At 38.1% G+C, this 17968-nt stretch overlaps 1 protein-coding gene across 1 annotated transcript; it reads right to left on the bottom strand.

Moving 5' to 3' along the window:
- Positions 1-16216: 16216 nt before the first annotated feature.
- On the bottom strand, positions 16217-17498 carry NPY1R (neuropeptide Y receptor Y1; the record flags this gene model as incomplete). Its single annotated transcript, XM_079710311.1, has 2 exons — positions 16791-17498; positions 16217-16681 (listed from the first exon to the last, which is right to left on the bottom strand). The coding sequence occupies exons 1-2, from the start codon at positions 17487-17489 to the stop codon at positions 16217-16219; spliced, it is 1164 nt and encodes a 387-aa protein (XP_079566437.1). The 5' UTR covers positions 17490-17498.
- Between the last annotated feature and the right edge of the window lie 470 nt (positions 17499-17968).

Below are 17968 nucleotides of genomic sequence, written 5' to 3'. Positions count from 1 at the left end.
AGTCAACATCATTAACCTTTTGGTTCCAACAGGTCTGGGTCTATGTGCTTGTGGGCAGCATACAGTTAGTTTCTTCCACCTGGCGGGGGTTTCAGTATCTGCAAAACAGCTCAAAGGACATGGCTCAGAATATTATCTATAGTCCTGGAGGAAAAGCTAAAGGTCATTGACTTTGTTTAATGGTTAAACTACTATTATGTTGTCTTGCTTGACTGTTTTCCTCTCTTTATGCATTTTCTCATTTCTCTGATTAAATTTACTCTTTGGAACTTGGGGAAAGCACAGAAGGCTAAAGTTTTCCCACAGACAAGAGGCAGGCAGAGGACATGGGGGTGGGGTCTATTCCAGGAAGGCCCCATAGGGTCTTTCTGGGTTACAATATGTTAAATAATGGTTCTTAACATAGAAGAGACACATAAGGGAAACACTGATAAAATCAAGACTATCTAGAATTACAAGTATAAAATCATCTCAGCTAAAATCTAGCATATTTAGAATTAAAATATAAAACCACCTCAGAAAAACCTCGACAACTGCACTGTTAGGATCCCCATGTTACAGATACAGAAACTGAGGGGCAGAGAGTGTAAATCACTTGCCCAAAGTCATATGGCTATGAGGTGGTGGAGCTAAGTTTTGAACTCAGGCAAACAAATCTGCTTACGAATTGTTTACAGTGATAAGGATGCCTCCGGTTTTTCACTTGTGGCCTGGTGGCCTTAGTGAGCAAAGCATTCAATCTTACTTCAATCAATCATCTGTAAATTATGGTGTGTGGCTTAGATGATCCTTATGGTCTTTTCCAACTCCAGCATTCCTCAAGAAGCCCATATTAATGTCCTTAAATAAATGAACATTATGGATTTGACATAAAGATCATGATCCATTTTGGGTAGATTTAATAAAATTATAAATTTCTTAAATCAGGCCTTTATACCTTCTCAATTAAGAACAAAATTTTAATCATACTCTAGAGCATTGAAAATGATTCTATCAACATTAACAATCTTTAAATGAACTAGTACATGTGTTTTGAATGAATAATATCAGGCAAAGTAAAAGAAGAACCCAATGTGGAGGTTTAGGTACCTAAATGGTACCAAAAATGGCCTGAATTAATGAAGAAAATATATTTGACATTTATTTAATTCACTTGTTTATGATGCCTCTATTGGAAATGAGCCTACATTGGATTCCAGATAGTGCTAAAAAATAAGAATGTAACAGCAGAAGCAAAAGACCAACTGACACTAACATAAGAGCAATGGATCATGATATTAGTAGGTCATGAAATGATGTGTAATGAGTGTACGTTAGTTAACTTCCTCAAGAGTTAGTTTTATTTTAACTTTTTATTTGGAAATAATTATAGATTCATAGGAAGTTGCCTTTCACCAAGTTTTCTCCAATGGTTACATCTTATATAATTATTATACTATTTCAAAATTAGGAATTTGATGTTGGTAGAACGTGTGTGTATAATTCTACATCATAAAATTTCATTTTAAACCCTAGAAAAGAATGCCTTTACTTCTTCATAATTAAGATGCCTTTCCACCTATGCTGTTGGCTGAAATTTTCACAGGATAAAGCCTGTTTTTGAATAATGGGCTTAGTTCATGCCCTTGTTGTCATATTTAGCACTACTTAAGGTATTTCCAGCATTAGTTAAATTATATCCTCATCTGTCCAACAGACAGATTTTCTCCTATTTTTATACGTAAAGTTGCTGCAAAGAAAAGAAGCATTTGAGAAGTCCACTAAAACATTTTTTTAATGGTAGAATTAGTCCTGGAGAATGTTTCTATCTGAAATCAGAACAGGTGTTTCAAATTCTATACACTATCAATTTACAATTCTCTTTTCCTCCAGCTGCTCTGAGATCTTATCTGCTTCAGGATTGTTCGTAGCACTTTCCGCTGCACCCCCTGCTCTCGTGAAAATTCATTTTATTGTAATTGTTGGAAAAAGCAGTGCCTGAGTTCCCATCAACACACAGAGAGGGTTACTGACCCTCAGCCCACCTCCACAACCTGGTGTGAAAGAAGAGCCCATGGCAGCTCTAAACCCAACCCAAACCCAACCCAGCCTCCATTTACCCATCTCTAAAGTGTAAGTTATAAGTACAAGATCTTCCAAGATACTCTCTCTCTTTAATTCAATAATTCCGTGATGTCTCCAATTCAGGTGGCACATGCAAATTCAATTCCATAGCCAGCATTCCCTCGTGTAGGTTATTATCAGCAGAAATGCAGTTTCATTTCTTTGAAAGGATACAGTTCTCGAGACATCCATGGTAGCTTGGATGACGGGCCAGAGAATCTTTTTGGCTATGACAGTCTGGCTTGGCCATGGCCTTGACTTTTGTACCCTGTAGGCTTCGAGCTGTGCCAGGACACGAGCAGCAAAAACTTGAGATTCCACTGCTCAATTGCTGAAAACCTAGGATAATGGTTGATTTGGAGCCAGCCTTTCTATTGAATCCCAGCCCACCTCTCACCAGCTGTGTCTCTAGGCAGAGAGGTGGACCAGGAAGGAAGGAGGGCCAGGGTAGGCCAACTCTGGACAAGCACAGAGATAGTTTTACCCTCTGCCCCATTTCAAACACCTTCTGGACAGAGTTGCTCCTGGACCCAGCAGTGTGATTTCCAGCCAGGCAGGAAGGAGTCAAAGACCTGAGAGTGGATCCTGCCCTTAAAAGATGAAGTCAAGGGTGGGTAGGAGGACCTCACAGTAGGAGGGCACAAGCTAAGAGTACAAATGAACATGAGAATCCTAGAGCTTCAGATTTGGGGAAAGCCTGTAACTATGACCTAGTCTTGACATCCTGCTATCTCCTGACCAGCGGCAGTTGGTATTCTGCTTCAATATCCCCAGTGGTAGGTAATTCACCACCTACCAATGTAAATGGTTTACTTTTTGCTTACCTAATTCAATCCTTCCCAATTAAAGACTGTCTTTAATTTTATTCTATTTTCTTGCACAGTTATTTGAATGGGAAGTAAGAGGGAGAATGGAAGGAAAAACAATAGCAGCTCTTGCTGAGTCTTGGCCTAATAGTTTGACAGCATCACAATTTCACTGGTTTTATTTGCAGGAATAATTGCACCTCACAATCCATAAGTTGCTATGGATACGCAATTCTTGGTGAGCATTTCCTTTGGACTGTTTTTGAATTGTATCACTTTCGAGAAAGCTATTTTATATTTTTAAAAATTTCACATTATTGTGACAAATTTTGAAAAAATTCCAGAACAAGTGGTTTCTTTTTTTTTTTTTTTTTTTTTGTATCTATTTCAAATACGTGGCTTGATGTTTTCCCCAAGGTCTTGTTTGAAGTGTGAAATTGTTCCTCCAACTCTGGTAATGCTCCTTAAATTTCTCATTAGCAAAATGTAGAAAGCATACTGTCTAGAAAAAAATTAACTTTAATAAAAATGGTCAATCTTAAATGGAACCAGACCACAATGTCTGTACCATATTCCAGATGGTTAATGGGAATGATTTTATTCTTTCCTCAACTTGGAGTTTTCTTTGCATTATTCTCTATTTCCTTAGATAAGTGGAGATTGTATTTGAGGACAATCAGAACTATTAAAAGCTAAGCAACTGCATTTCAGAAGAATAATTTGTGTTTTCTGTCACCCAGTGCCATTGTATTCTGATATCTAATATGCAGTCAGCAAGGATGTGCATTCACCATTCAGCTCTTCAATCTTTGCCCTCCAGAGAGGAGAAGCATTACTCATTTCTCTCCACATGCACTTATGGAGCAGGGTTACAACAAGGTTGAAGGGTCTAACTGTTAAGGAATCATCCATCCAGGAAATTAAAGATAATTCAGGAGGCATTTTTATAAATATTAACCTACACAGTGAAGATTAGCATAAAGTCATATAAAAAAAGAGAGCTAACAAGTTAAACATGACTTTTTCTAATAAAAGTTATTCATTTTAAGACACGAGAACAGGGCAGTGCAGAGTTTGAGAGGGAGTTTGAATTCTGGTTTCACCGTTACTAACTATATGACCCTGAGCAAGTTATTCGTAGTTAAACCTAAGCCTATAATTATATGCTTAAAGATAAAGCTAATGTGAGACATTCACCCCATTGAATTCTGTGAGGAGTAAATGAGATAACACACAAGAACATCTCCTGTAGCACCTACCTACCACACAGCAGTGCCTGGTAAGTACAAGCACTGTTACTATATTATTGCTTAATCCGGGTTCTAGAAATAGTTATCATGTCTGCTATATTCCAGATCCTGGGCGTGGTACTGAGGACACAAGAATTTGAAGTTTGTTCTTTAATTGTTTTCAGGATCTAGTAGAGACAAGCAAAAGGTAAATAAATGACAGGATAACGTGAGAAGTGCAGTGACGGAGGGACATGGGAACACAGCTGGGGGCGGGGGGTGTCAACTGACAAGACAGCATGAAGCTTTTGACGGGTTTACAGATGAAAGCCTTTCCGTTGGTGCAGAAATGTCTCTGGTTCTTTATCACCCATGCTAGACTCTCCATGGATAAAATTTCTGGGAGTAAATTACTTGCTTCTAAAATCTGCCATCATTACTTGAGGCTGTTAAGGATGCTGTCCGGGCACTATCCTAGCGACAGTCTTCAAGGTGCAGCCTCTGGAACCTTTAAGGTGTGGCCTCTGGAATCAGGCTCCTGGGATTAACTTCCGACTTCCCTGAGTCCTGGTTTGCCGTGTGCAAAATTCTCGATCTCTCTAAGTCTCAGTTTCTTCCCCTGTAGAGTGGGAGCGTAATGTTGCTTACTTTACGAAATTTTGTGAGGATTAAAGGATATAATATATATAAGGCACTTAACAGATGTCAAGTGACAAGTGGATGTTGACGGCTGCACTTGGTTAAATACGAGCTAAAAACTGCTCTCATTTCAGAAAAGTCATCATTTTCTGGTTGGTTTGTTAGGACCATGACCCATGAGTCGGAATTAAAAAGGGAGAAGTACATCTCTTGGCCAAAAGGAAAAATCTAGACATGATGGAAAGAATACCCCTATTTGTTTGTAATTTAGTTCTTTTGTATTTCCCTGGATGGTGAAGGGTGAAGGATCCTGTAAGTGTCAAATTAGATAAGGGCTGGTTTCCATTTACATTGCCGTGCTAAGCTCTATTTTCTGTGTGCGTGTTCCTAATGTTCTCATTTAATGTGTAAATATGTTTTAGTCCTGACATCGCGTGCTCCTGGTTTTATGACTAAATCTGTTGCCATGCTGCCCATAGTTTCATTTTTTATATTTTAATAAAAATCCATTGTTTGATCCTTTTTATCAGACTCTTGTGAAAAGATTCATGGGAGAATCAGCCAGCGGTAAATCACAGCCCTTTCCTAAATACCCAGGACAACAAAAAAGAAAGGAAAGGCCTTGGAAGGAGGATATGTTACCCACAGAAGTATTAATAATACACTCTGGACACAGGAAGTAGTGGGAGTATCGTTCATACCAAGGTAAACATGCTGATTAATTAAAATCTCCCTCACCGTGCCTCGCCTGCAGGAGCCTCATCGTTACTTTCACCAGCAGCAATGCTGTACTGTCACTTTCTGATTTCTAGAGATTATTGTCTAATATTTGTATTTTAGCTGAAAAAGCAGCTCCAGAATCCCCTACCACAGAGCAATACAAAGGTAACCCAGTTGATGGGTGCTAATCATTATACATATATATAACATTTCACCAGTAAACCAAGCATAAGATTTATCCTTACCCCAAATTCTAATTATGCTCAGCTTTGATGGTATTTATGTGAGGTTTTTCTGCTTAAGCAGTCTTTTGAAAGCCATTTCAAAATTGCGAAACAGAACACACATACAGCATAATTGCTCATATAAGGTGCGATTGAAGAGCATAATGAATAATTATAAAGAGAACACCCAGAATGAGAAATGAAATAAGCTGCCCTCCAAGGAGTCCTCTGCCCCGCCGTGTGCCTCTGCCAGATCCCGTTCCTGTCCTGCCGTTTGAGGTAACAATTGTCCTGATTTGACAGTAACACTTTAGCTATAGTTTTCCCAAATATGTGTGCATCCTTAAAAATGAGGTTTAGTTTTGTGTTTTTTTGAAATTCATATGAGTGAAATCATACAAAAGGCATGATTTCTTGTCTAGTTTCATTTATTAAATACTAGCTGTGGAAGATTTGGAAAGGAAACAGGGTTTATTTAGTTTTGTTGCTAGAAATTATGCTGATCTATGAATATATTATGAGTATCCATTCTAATTGGACATTTGGATTGCTTTTAGATTGTAAAATTAAGGGCAATGATGCTACAGACAGGTTTTACATCAAATGTATTCTGTTCCACACGGGCAAGGGATCTTACAAGTTCTATCCTAGGGTTAAAACTGTAGGATGATCAGATATGCATTTTTTCAACTTTACTAACTAATCCCAAATTGTTTTCCAAAGTGATTGTATCCACTTACACTCCCGTCAGCAGTGTAGGCAACTCATACCATTCCCATTTTGGCCAACTTTATGGGTGTGCAATGGTATTTTATTGTAGTTTTAATTCACCTTTTCTACTAATGATGTTGAACACCTTTTATATGTTTAGCAACAAACTGAATTTCCTTTTTGTGAAGTTCAAATACTTTGTCAATTTTTCTAGAGTTTTTCCTTTTTCTTAACAGTATTTTAAATGAAATATGGATATCAGTACATTGTTGTCCCCCCAGCTTTATTGCGGTATAATTGAAAAATAAAATTGTAAGATATTTAAAGTGTACAGGATGATGATTTGATACATGTATACATTGTGAAAGGATTCCCCATAGAGTTAATTCACACATCCATCACCTATTTGCCTTTCTTCTTTTTTTCTTGTCAGAACATTGAAGTTCTCCTTTTTTAGCAAATTTCATTTATTCACTACAGTGTTATCAACTATAGACATTAGATCCTCAGACTTAATTCACCTTAGAACTGGAAGTTTGTGCCCCATTACTGACCTCTTCCTGAATTTCCTCATGTGAGAACTACATTGAAAGACCTCACTCCCTGCTCTGTAAAAACACTTCTGTCAACAGCAATAATAATGATCCTGAATTGGGTGCTCATTTTATATACCCAAATATATACTCATTTAGTTAAAAATGTGGACGTCTCCATTGGTGTATTGTCTATGTGTTTTACTGATTTATTTCTGTACCAATATTGTCTTAACTGTTAAATGTTGTGCTTAAGATGTTTTAAGTCATTATAATATAAAAACATATCTAGGGTATTACAGGCTAGTAAAAACCTGGATATCTTTCAGTCAAGTTTTATAATTATTAATGATCAAATTGATTATCGGAATTCCATGTAAGATGTTTAAATGTAGTTAAATTAAGAAGTCATTTTTAAAAGATGATTAATGATTCTTGATGATCTAAGTCTAGTTTGAGAAGATAATTTATAATAAAGAAGCAAATGGGGAAGCAGTGGGTCTTTACCAGAGTAGCATATTAGAATAAATTGCAGAAGCTTTCAGTATTCACATATGATTGCTTAGTCCCAAGGAAGTCTGGGATATAAGCTAGACACGTGAATTTTAATTTAAAAATATGTGATTCCAATCATCTTTCATGTTGATAATTACTCCAGAGTCAAAAAGTTGATTTCAAGTGCCAGGTCCACCATTTACTAGATTTATGACCTTAAATATGTTAACATAAACTTCCATTTTTTTCACCTGTAAAATGGGGGACAGGTGTCCCCCTAAAATCTAAAAGGGCTTTTAAAGACTGGTAGGCATAAATACATCTTATTTCTCTTCCTCTTTTAATCTCGGTTTCCTGATCTGTAAAGTGGAGCTAATAATTGTCTAGTGTGAAGAGTTGAAAATATCTAAATAAAGCAAACTATATAGAAATGGTGTATGAACTGCAAAACATTATTTAAATACGAAGTATTTTCATCTAAAAAGTTAACAGGTCAAGGAAGAGCTAGGGAACAAGAGGTAGTGGATTTACTTAATACAAGGTATGAATGCAAATTTTAAGGGATTTAGTGTCAGGCTTTAAGCAACATTGAAAATGGCCTTTCGTGCGTCTTCTGAGGCTTCATCTTCTTTTGTGTGTGGCCGTTTGTCAGTTAATATAACAGCAGTGAGAGCAGTGGGCAATGCTTTAACCCTAATATCAAGACAGCCATACTACTGGGTCTCCCTGGTGCAACTCACCTACAGGCTATGCCCCTTGATCTCCACTTAGTTTACTTGGCTATTATAAAGAGACTTGGACAGCAAATTGGAATGAAATACCTTTGTCACATAAGTCAAGATAACTAGAAATAATAATAGCTTCATAGCCACAGAGAACCCCAAGATTACCCTAACTAGGAAAATTGTTTCTGTTCCCAAAACTGATTGTTTGGATAAAAAAGAATTTCCACTTAAAGCAAGGAACTTCCCTGGTGGTCCAGCCCAGTGGTTAAGACTCTGCCCTTCCACTGCAGAGGGTATGGGTTCGAAGGCCAAAAAAAAAAAAAAGAAAGAAGCAAATGAATGTGCCCTGAGTGTCACATGTACCTACCTCCTTCAAATTTCCAACTTATACCACAGATACCTAGAATAATACCACATCTTCCTCAATCAACCTAAATGTATTTAATCACCTCCTGAGCCTCCACCACTGTCCTAGTGCTGCTCATGTGACAACAGCTGTATCCAAGGAAGAAACATCCCATAAATGACTGGACTTGGAACCAACATGTTCAAAAGAAGCAGGATTCTTGGATGTGTTAATTATTTTCCAGTACTATGAACATCAGCTGACGCTTCATTTACATTTGTCTTTTGATTAATGTTAGCTCCTTCCTCCACTAAAATAATTCTTGTTCTTATTAAATGTTTAAAGATAACTTTTGTTTTGAATGCATAAATTTGTATAACATAAGAAAAGCAAAAAAATTCTGATAATTTTGTTATATGCACTATTACCTGGCCAAGTGAAGATCCTCTGTAATTCTTGTCACACAGTAGACAGACTCATGCTGCTAATACTCTTACCCACGTCCAAGGCTTGATTCAGGTGCCTTCAAGAAACTTCCTTCAGTTTTGAGTTAAGTACCTCCCAGAAAACTGTGACTATACATCTCACCATCTGCTACATGTTAAATAGATGCATTTCTGTGTAGGTTTCTGTGTAGGTTTCCCATGGAACTTAATGCCTGTCAAGAGTGAGGACAGTCTTGTTTTACTGCCAGCATCTTCCACAGAACTTGGCTGGTACCATTTGGGCTACTCATTAAGTGTTAGTTGAATGGAACTGAACTGCTACTACCTTTTGCTGAGATCCATTCTTCTACTTCTCAGATAAACTGATAGGGAGATGAGCATATTCTGCTAAACAAAGGTTGAATAAAAATTCTTCACTTTTACAGACTGCTGTTTCTTCCTCACCCAGTCTCCAGCCAAGACTACTGTGTCAAATTGTTCAGACAAAGCTAGCTGGAAAGGGAATATTATGTCCAAACTACAGGAAGCATGAAAAATAAATAAAAGAAGTGTTAAGATGACTTAGAAACCGGGAGCAATTGAAATATTTCCAAAGTGCCAACTCAAAAGGAAAATGTGTGAATAAAGCTCTTAACTGAACCCTAGTATACAGCTTCTAGCATTTTAGCTTACTTTATTTTCCCCCTATTTTTCTCATTTGGGTGACTTTTTTCTGATACACTCTAGTAATACTGAGGTTTTTAGAGTCTTAATCATGGCTATTTAATTATAAATTCTAACTTTATTTGAAATGTGATTTTTAAAGTTTTAACACATTATTTAATTATATTCAGGTGCAATTTTCCCTAACGAAACACTTAAATGGGAAGATGATATTTCCTTGAAAGAATTTGCACTTTTTTTTCAAAATTGTCGTGTTCTTTTTTTTTAAATTTATTTTATTGAAGTTTAGTTGATTTACAATGTTGTGTTAGTTTCTGGTGCATATAGCAAAGTGATTCAGTTGTACATATATATATATATTCTTCTTCATATTCTTTTCCATTCTGGTTTATTACGGGGTATTGAATATATATTCCTGTGCTATACAGTAGGACCTTATTGTTTATCCATTCCGTATATAATAGTTCACATCTGCTAATCCCAAACTCCCAGTCCATCCCTCCCCCACCTCCCATCCCGCTTGGCAACCACAAGTCTTTTCTCTATGTCTGTGAGTCTGTTTCTGTCTTGTAAATAAGTTCATTTGTGTCATATTTTAGATTCCACATATAACTGATATCATATGGTATTTGTCTTTCTCTTTCTGAATTGTTTTTTGTTCTTATTTAGCATTGAATATAGGCTAATCATAATATCTTGAGATTGAAAAAAAAAAAAGACTTATTGTATGCAGGTGCTCAAGCTGAAAGCCAGGTATACAACTTTAAAGACTTCCATTTGGCTTTGAGTGGGAAATATAGTAATTCAGTGTTTAGGTAGGCATGTCGTGGAGTCGCCCAGATGTAGGATTAAATTTGCCTTTTGCAAATTACTGTGACTTTGGGGGAATGCTCTGTAGTCCCTGTGAGCTGCAGCTTTCTCATCTGTAAAATAATAACATTATCCAATTTATAGCTTATTGTGAGGCACTAAATGCTCAATCGGTAACTATTGGTGTAGCCTCTATGAAACAATTAGTCACTTGATAACCCCTTTACTCCATTCAGAATGAGATGGTTTTATTGCAATTGTTATTGTTGTTTGTTGTCATTTTACATTACTTTGAAGGGCAGCATGTCAACATCCTTCTTTTTTTTTTTTTTTTTTTTTCTGTACGCGGGCCTCTCACTGCTGTGGCCTCTCCCATTGAGGAGCACAGGCTCCAGATGTGCAGGCTCAGTGGCCATGGCTCGCGGGCCCAGCCACTCCGTGGCATGTGGGACCTTCCCAGACCGGGGCACAAACCCGCGTCCCCTGTATCGGCAGGCGGACTCCCAACCACTGCGCCACCAGGGAAGCCCCAGTATATTTTTTGGTTTAATGAAATACTGTTCACCCTTGGTCAACAATTTTAATTGATGGTCCTTCATGTTCTCTCCCAGGCAGGATTCAAAAATTAAGAGTCAGGTAGGCACAGTCCTTATCCTAATAATGCACTCATGATGCTCCAGGATCCAAGGAAGATGGTTGGCAGAAATTAGTCAGGTTTCAGCCATACCTATTTATTGGGAAAATAGTCCTGGAAGATGACTCAGGCACTGGCTGGGAGACTAGAAAGAGTAGGGGTGTATAAACCAGGAGGGCAGAAGAGATCAAGACCTGGAGAAAGAAAGGGAAAGCAGATTTGTACTGATAACCCTTGCGTGGGACAGATCTGTGTCTCAACTCTGCATCTGGGCCTGAATCACCACGATTAGGAATCTGTGTTAACTCTCAGAGGATGGCTTTGAAAATATCTATTTTTTACCTTTCTGAGGTTGTTTAGGATCAAGGCAGGCCTGCACTACAGATAAAAGTTAAGAATGACCCAATAACAAAAAGATAGGGTGCTTGCTTGGGCAGCACATATACTAAAATTGGAACGCTACAGAGAAGATTAGCATGGCCCCTGTGCAAGGATGACATGCAAAATCATGAAACACTCCATATTTTAGTAAGTCAGAGAAAAAAATATCATATATAATGCGTATATGTGAAATCTGAAAAACTTGGTATAGACGATCTTATTTACAAAGCAGAAATAGAGACACAGAAGTAGAAAACAAACATATGGATACCAAGGGGGAAGGGGGGTGTGTGGGTTGAATTGGGAGATGGGGATTGACATATATACACTATTGATACTATGTATAAAATAGATAACTAATGAGAACCTACTGTACAGCACAAGGAACTCTACTCAATGCTCTGTGATGACCTAAATGGGAAGGAAATCCAAAAAAGAGGGGATATACGTATATGTATATGTTTAGCTGATTCACTTTGCTGTACAGTATAAACCAACACAATATTGTAAAGCAACTACACTCCAACAAAAATTAATTTAAAAAAAAGATAGTGACGCAGAGGTGGGGGAATCAGGCAGAATCTGGCACGTGGGAAACGTTCTCAGTGTCTGTCAAAGGCTCATCGTCAGAAGCCAAATTGCCTGGATTTGAATCCTGGCTGTCATTTACCAGCTGAGAGACGTTGGATGAATTCCAAAACATCTCTGTGCCTCGGTTTCCTCTTCTGAAACATGAGGAAAGCATTAGCTGTACTTTATAGGGTAATTTGTGATAAGTGCTAAGTATGTGATAATTTTTTTTTTTTTCGGTACGCGGGCCTCTCACTGTTGTGACCTCTTCCGTTGCGGAGCACAGGCTCCAGATGCGCAGGCTCAGTGGCCATAGCTCAAGGGCCCAGCCGCTCCAGGGCATGTGGGATCCTCCAGGACCGGGACACGAACCCGCGTCCCCTGCATTGGCAGGCGGACTCTCAACCACTGCGCCACCAGGGAAGCCCAAAGTATGTGATAATTTTGATTGAAAATAATAGCAATGAAAATAAACCCATTGTAGAATTATATGTTTAAAAATATATATGTATTCACATCCTTACAATCTGTTGCATGTACATACACACAAATATATTAATAAAGGAACCATTAAATGAAAGAAATTTGAGAAATCTTACTCATTTGCCCTAGAAAGCTATGCTCTCCTTCTCATAGGCTCCAACTCTTAAGTCTGACATGTTGTTTGATGGCCCATGGGGATAAGTAGACAAAGAAAATAGGGAGACTATGAAAGAATTCATGCTCACTGAGCAACTACATTCCAGAAGAATCCCTGATTGTTGAGAAAGCAATCCCAGCTGTGAGGAAAGACCTAGTAGTGCCCAGGAACTCTCTGAACAAGGCTAGAGTTATCCCTGGAACTCCAGCTCAGGTTGGCCTCTTTCCACCACTTTCACTGTTGTGGAGGAATGCTTTGTCAAAATACACCTTTACTTGGCTGTCAAATATTGAAGGTATAGTATAATGTGCATGTATATAACCTTGGAAATTTGTGGGCTAGAAGAGTATAATATGCATGTACATATCCTTGGAAATTTTGAAGGTATAGTATAATGTGCATGTATATATCCTTGGAAATTTGTGGATGAGAATATCCAGTTAACAGTAAAGAAATAAAGGTGGTGTGAATAATGAAGTACCATTTTAAGTGGAATTATCTGAAAAGGGAATTCTTGTAATCATCATGGCCATTTTCCCTCCACTCTTCCACTTCAGTCTTTTCTGCAGCTGAAATCAGAAAGAAGGTGAATGGTATTATGTCCTAATAATGTCACTTGTAAGGAAAGAAAAATGATCTCCTAAAACTCTATCATAGGTTCAGCACACTGATGGGTTTGGCATCACTGGCCAGACCTTGGTTTGGCTCCTGCTGCACCTGCTACACAGGGAAGGGCTCAAATTTTTCAACTTGAGCTTCGGTTGTCTCTTCTGTAATGTGGTCACATCAGTCATGCATCCTCCCAGGTACTTAAGCCCTTGACATAGTACTTGTACAGGTAAGTGTTTTTAAATGCTGGCTATTATTTTCTTCTAAATTTATATAAGCTACATTATAATTATGCTCTTGTACTAAGCCAACAATTGATTTTTATTCTAAAGAAAACCCAATGGTTTGTATTTATTTATTTTTTAAATAAATTTATTTATTTATTTATTTTTGACTGCATTGGGTCTTCATTGCTGCGTGCGGGCTTTCTCTAGTTGCAGTGAGCGGGGACTACTCTTCCTTGTGGTGCGTGGGCTTCTCATTGCGGTGGCTTCTCTTGCTGCGGAGCACGGGCTCTAGGCACGCGGGCTCAGTAGGTGTGGCTCGCGGGCTCTAGAGAGCAGGCTCAGTAGCTGTACAGGGGATTAGCTGCTCTGCGCCATGTGGGACCTTCCCTGACTAGGGATTGAACCAGTGTCCCCTGCACTGGCAGGCAGATTCTTAACCACTGCGCCACCAGGGAAGTCCTGGTTTGTTTGTATTTGACATGCATGTTTATTTCTTCTTGAATCACAGTGGATCTGTGGTCGACCCTAGACTTCACTACTAGTTCATCGACATCTCTAGATAAAAGAGAAGAATTTGGTATTCAGGTCATTATTTATAAAAAGCTAAGGAATCAGCAGCCTACATGGCTAAATGAAGATTTTAGAAATGGTATCTCAGCAAATGTGCTAACAAGAATGCACCTGCATTTTCAGGCTGTTCTCAAGCAGCAGTTTGTTTCCATAGCACCTAAATAGAGAAAGACAAAATCTCCCATTCATTCCCCAAAGCAGAAAACACCAGGTAGTTTCAAATTCCAGGTTTTGGTAAGGAAAGATGATGATATTTTCCAATACACATTAAAGGTTGGTTTTAGAATTTTTTTCCTTTAACTAAAAGTTAACTAAAAGTCATTCTTAGGCTATAATTTGAACTCATATTAACATTCAATGCAAAAGACTGATACTTGTCTTACAAGACAAATCGTGCAAGTTTCTAAAATCTAAAATGTCATTTTGCTTAGTTTAGAAAGGAAAGTGACATAATAGAAAACACCTCCTTTCTAAAGATGAACCTAGGAGGAGGAGTCCAAGAAAATTTCAGAATGTAAAGTCAGTACGATCAATAATGAGAGGGAAGGATTTGTGTCATTATTTATTCATTCAGTTGTTTAAAAAAAATTTTTTTTAACCTTCTAGGTACATGGCACTTTGCTAAATGCACTGGGACACAGAATCATGTAAAACAGTCTCTGCCTTCATGAAGCTTCAGGAAGCCAAGGAGAGAGGCTGGACAATCAAGGGTTATACCACAGGGTAGAAAATGCTTCATCAGCAAGCAGAGGATGCTGCAGAATTTCATGGGAGGGAAGACAAGGGGCTAAAAAAGGAAAAAAAAAAAGAAGCTAAAGAAAGTCACAAAAGAGACTATTCAGAAAAAGCAGAAACAATTTTAACAAAGAAAATGTCTGCCCTTCTAAAATCAAACACATTTAATACTATGTCTGTATAATACATCAAAGATATGTCTTGTTCTTTAAAACATCTTCCCTTCCAATGATTCTGAGGCTTCATCATGATTACAGGGTACATGAAATGAAGTATATTAACATGTCACAACCCCTCAGTACATAGTGCATGATTGGTAAGATTCCACATGCACGCAGTTCACACAAGTTAACATGAGCTACGTGAGGTATCCTAAATTTTCCTGTATTTACCCCTGCTACCCAGGGTGAACATTCTTTCAACACTGTACCTTGGTGTCCTTTGAAAGATGGACATTGAAAGTTAAAAATGAGTTAGTATATAGGCACTGATGTATAGAAAATACACTTTGTGGTTATATATATCGTAAGCTGGAAATAAATGCCTTTGAATTATGTGTATATTTATGCTAGGAAGCTTGACAAACACTTAACAGTCTGTGAAGAATGGAAAGCCTCTTGATCATCAATTCAAATAAATATAATCCAACCATATGCAGCAATACTAATTTACTTGTTAAACGAACTACTCTGAAATCATTTGGTTGTCAGGTACCAAAATAGTTTTAAAGTTAGGGAACTTCTGTCCCACTTAATCCTTGTGGGTGGCCCAATTCCCCAAGATATTCACAGCTGAGAAGTATTTTTAAATGTATTTTTTATCTTACGTGATAATCAATTAGGAGCAAATGAAATCCTGTCTTAAAATTTCAAAAAAATGCAAATCACTTTTGAATGACTTCAGACTAGGCATACAGGACACAGACTCTCTTTTAGCTCACACCCTGAATGCTGCTTTTGCATGCCATCACCTCTGTAACAGGCTGAAGCTTGATGCCTAACCTTACACAGGACTGCCCAATCTACTGACGATCTCATCGAACAAGGATGGCCCAATCAAGCGAGAGCATCAGGTGTAGTGCTTCTAAAGTCAGTGAACAGTAATACTTTAAAGAAGTTTCCTTCTAATAAATACAATATAAAAGCCTTTCTATTCTATGCATAAGTTTACAAAAAAGCACTTCAAAGATGTCTGGTCAAAACTATCGCCAGAAGATTCCAAAGCCCACACGTTTTGTTCCAAATATAATTATAACAGCTACTACAAAAGCAGTAAAAAGCAAGACAAGAAAATCTTGATCTTTCTTCAATGATTTCAACCTTATTCCTTGGGAGAACAGGGAATTAAAGTCTGTTGCGGGCTGTGCTTGGTTTTAAGCAGATGTCACCTGGGACCAAATGCTACAGCAGGTTCAGATTTTTTTCATTATCATCACTGTGGATCTTTTTAAGCGTGACTGGGCTTGGTTGCTTCAGAGACGTCTTAGAAACATCCGTGTGAATGGTGGACATGGCGATGGTCTCGTAGTCGTCATCCTGAGACCGGAAATCACAAAAGTTAAAGAAGAACTGCAGGTCTCTCTGGAAGTTTTTGTTCAGGAAGCCATAAAATATGGGGTTGACACAGGTGGAGATCATGGCTGTAAGGTGGCAGAGCAGGAATAACAGATTATGGTTGCACGTAGCAATGATCTGATGATTCCAGTCGAACACGGTGTTGAAGATGGTGAGTGGCAGCCAGCAGACCGCAAACGCTACCACGACGGACAGCAGCATGATGTTGATTCTTTTGGTTTCACTGGACCTGTACTTACTGTCTCTCATCTTGTCCATCATGTTGTTTCTTCTTTTTAAGCGTATATATATCTACAGGAGGAAAAAAATAAAGAGTTCAAATAGAATCACTCATTGAATGAGGACTCTTGGAGAAAGAAGGTAAAAATGGAAATGGTGGCAGGGGGGGATGTTTTCTTACCTTGAAGTAGCAAATAAATATAAAACAGAGTGGGCCAAAATACTGCAGCACCAAGAGAAGAGTGGTGTAAGACAACCGGTGAGAGTCTGATGGAAATTTATCAAAGCAGACGTACTTGTCCTTGAACGCATCAAGGGTCACATTTTGGAACGGTTCATCCGTCAATACTTGGTAGATCAGGAAGGGCAGAGAGGAAGCCACAGCAAGGACCCAGATGACAGCAATGCCTACGTAAGCATGTCTATTACTTGGTCTCCAGCCCCGTGGATTGATGATCAGCTGATGCCGTTCCACGGCAATGAGGACCAGAGAGAAGATAGACACAGTGATGGAAACACACTGCACAAAAGGGTTCAACTTGCACATTGCCTCACCAAAAACCCAGTGGTCCATCAACGTGTAGACAAACGTGAAGGGGAGACACATGATAGCAACAAGCAAGTCTGAGAAGGAAAGGTTCACAATCAAGATGTTGGTGACATTTCTCAACTCCTTTTGTTTCAAGATGATGATGATCAAGGCCAGGTTTCCAGAGACCCCAAGAATGATCACAGCTCCATAAGCAAGAGCTAACGTGAATATCGTGGCCAAGGGCAGATGACAATCGTCATTTTCGAAAGCCAAAAACTGGGAATTCTTCTCTGAAAAATTATAATAGATTGAACGATTTTCTACCTGGGAAAATAACGTTGAATTCATTTTGACTGGTTTGGCTATTACAGATGACTTTAGACAAATGGACAATATGTTTCCTCAAAGCAGGTCAAAGACTCAACTTATTTTTATTCTCCATATTGGAATCCATTTCTCAAAATTATTCTGAATTCTTCATTCCCTTGAACTGAACAACCTGTAAAGAGAAAACGACCAATTGCATTACTAATTTTATTGATGGCAGTCAAAACGAATTCTGATTCATGGTACCGTTTAAAGTGAAGATACTGAAATAAACAAAATGTATTCTATATATACATCTTTTGAAATAGTAGAAACAGTGCAAACAATTTGAAAAAAAACTTTAGTAATACTTTTAACTTGATGTGCTTTCACATTGTTTCAGCAAAATGCAGTGGTCTGTACATTAGTAAGGTGTTTTTGAATCTCATGCCCAAAGTCTTACATAAATGACCATCAGCACATTCCTAAACATTGTAGAAATATGAAGGTATAAAAAAAAG

The sequence above is a fragment of the Hyperoodon ampullatus genome (assembly GCF_949752795.1).
Source record: "Hyperoodon ampullatus genome assembly, chromosome: 1".
NCBI lineage: Eukaryota > Metazoa > Chordata > Mammalia > Artiodactyla > Ziphiidae > Hyperoodon > Hyperoodon ampullatus.
The sequence above is the reverse complement of the archived record's forward strand: the minus strand, read 5'-3'. Positions and strand labels throughout refer to the sequence as shown.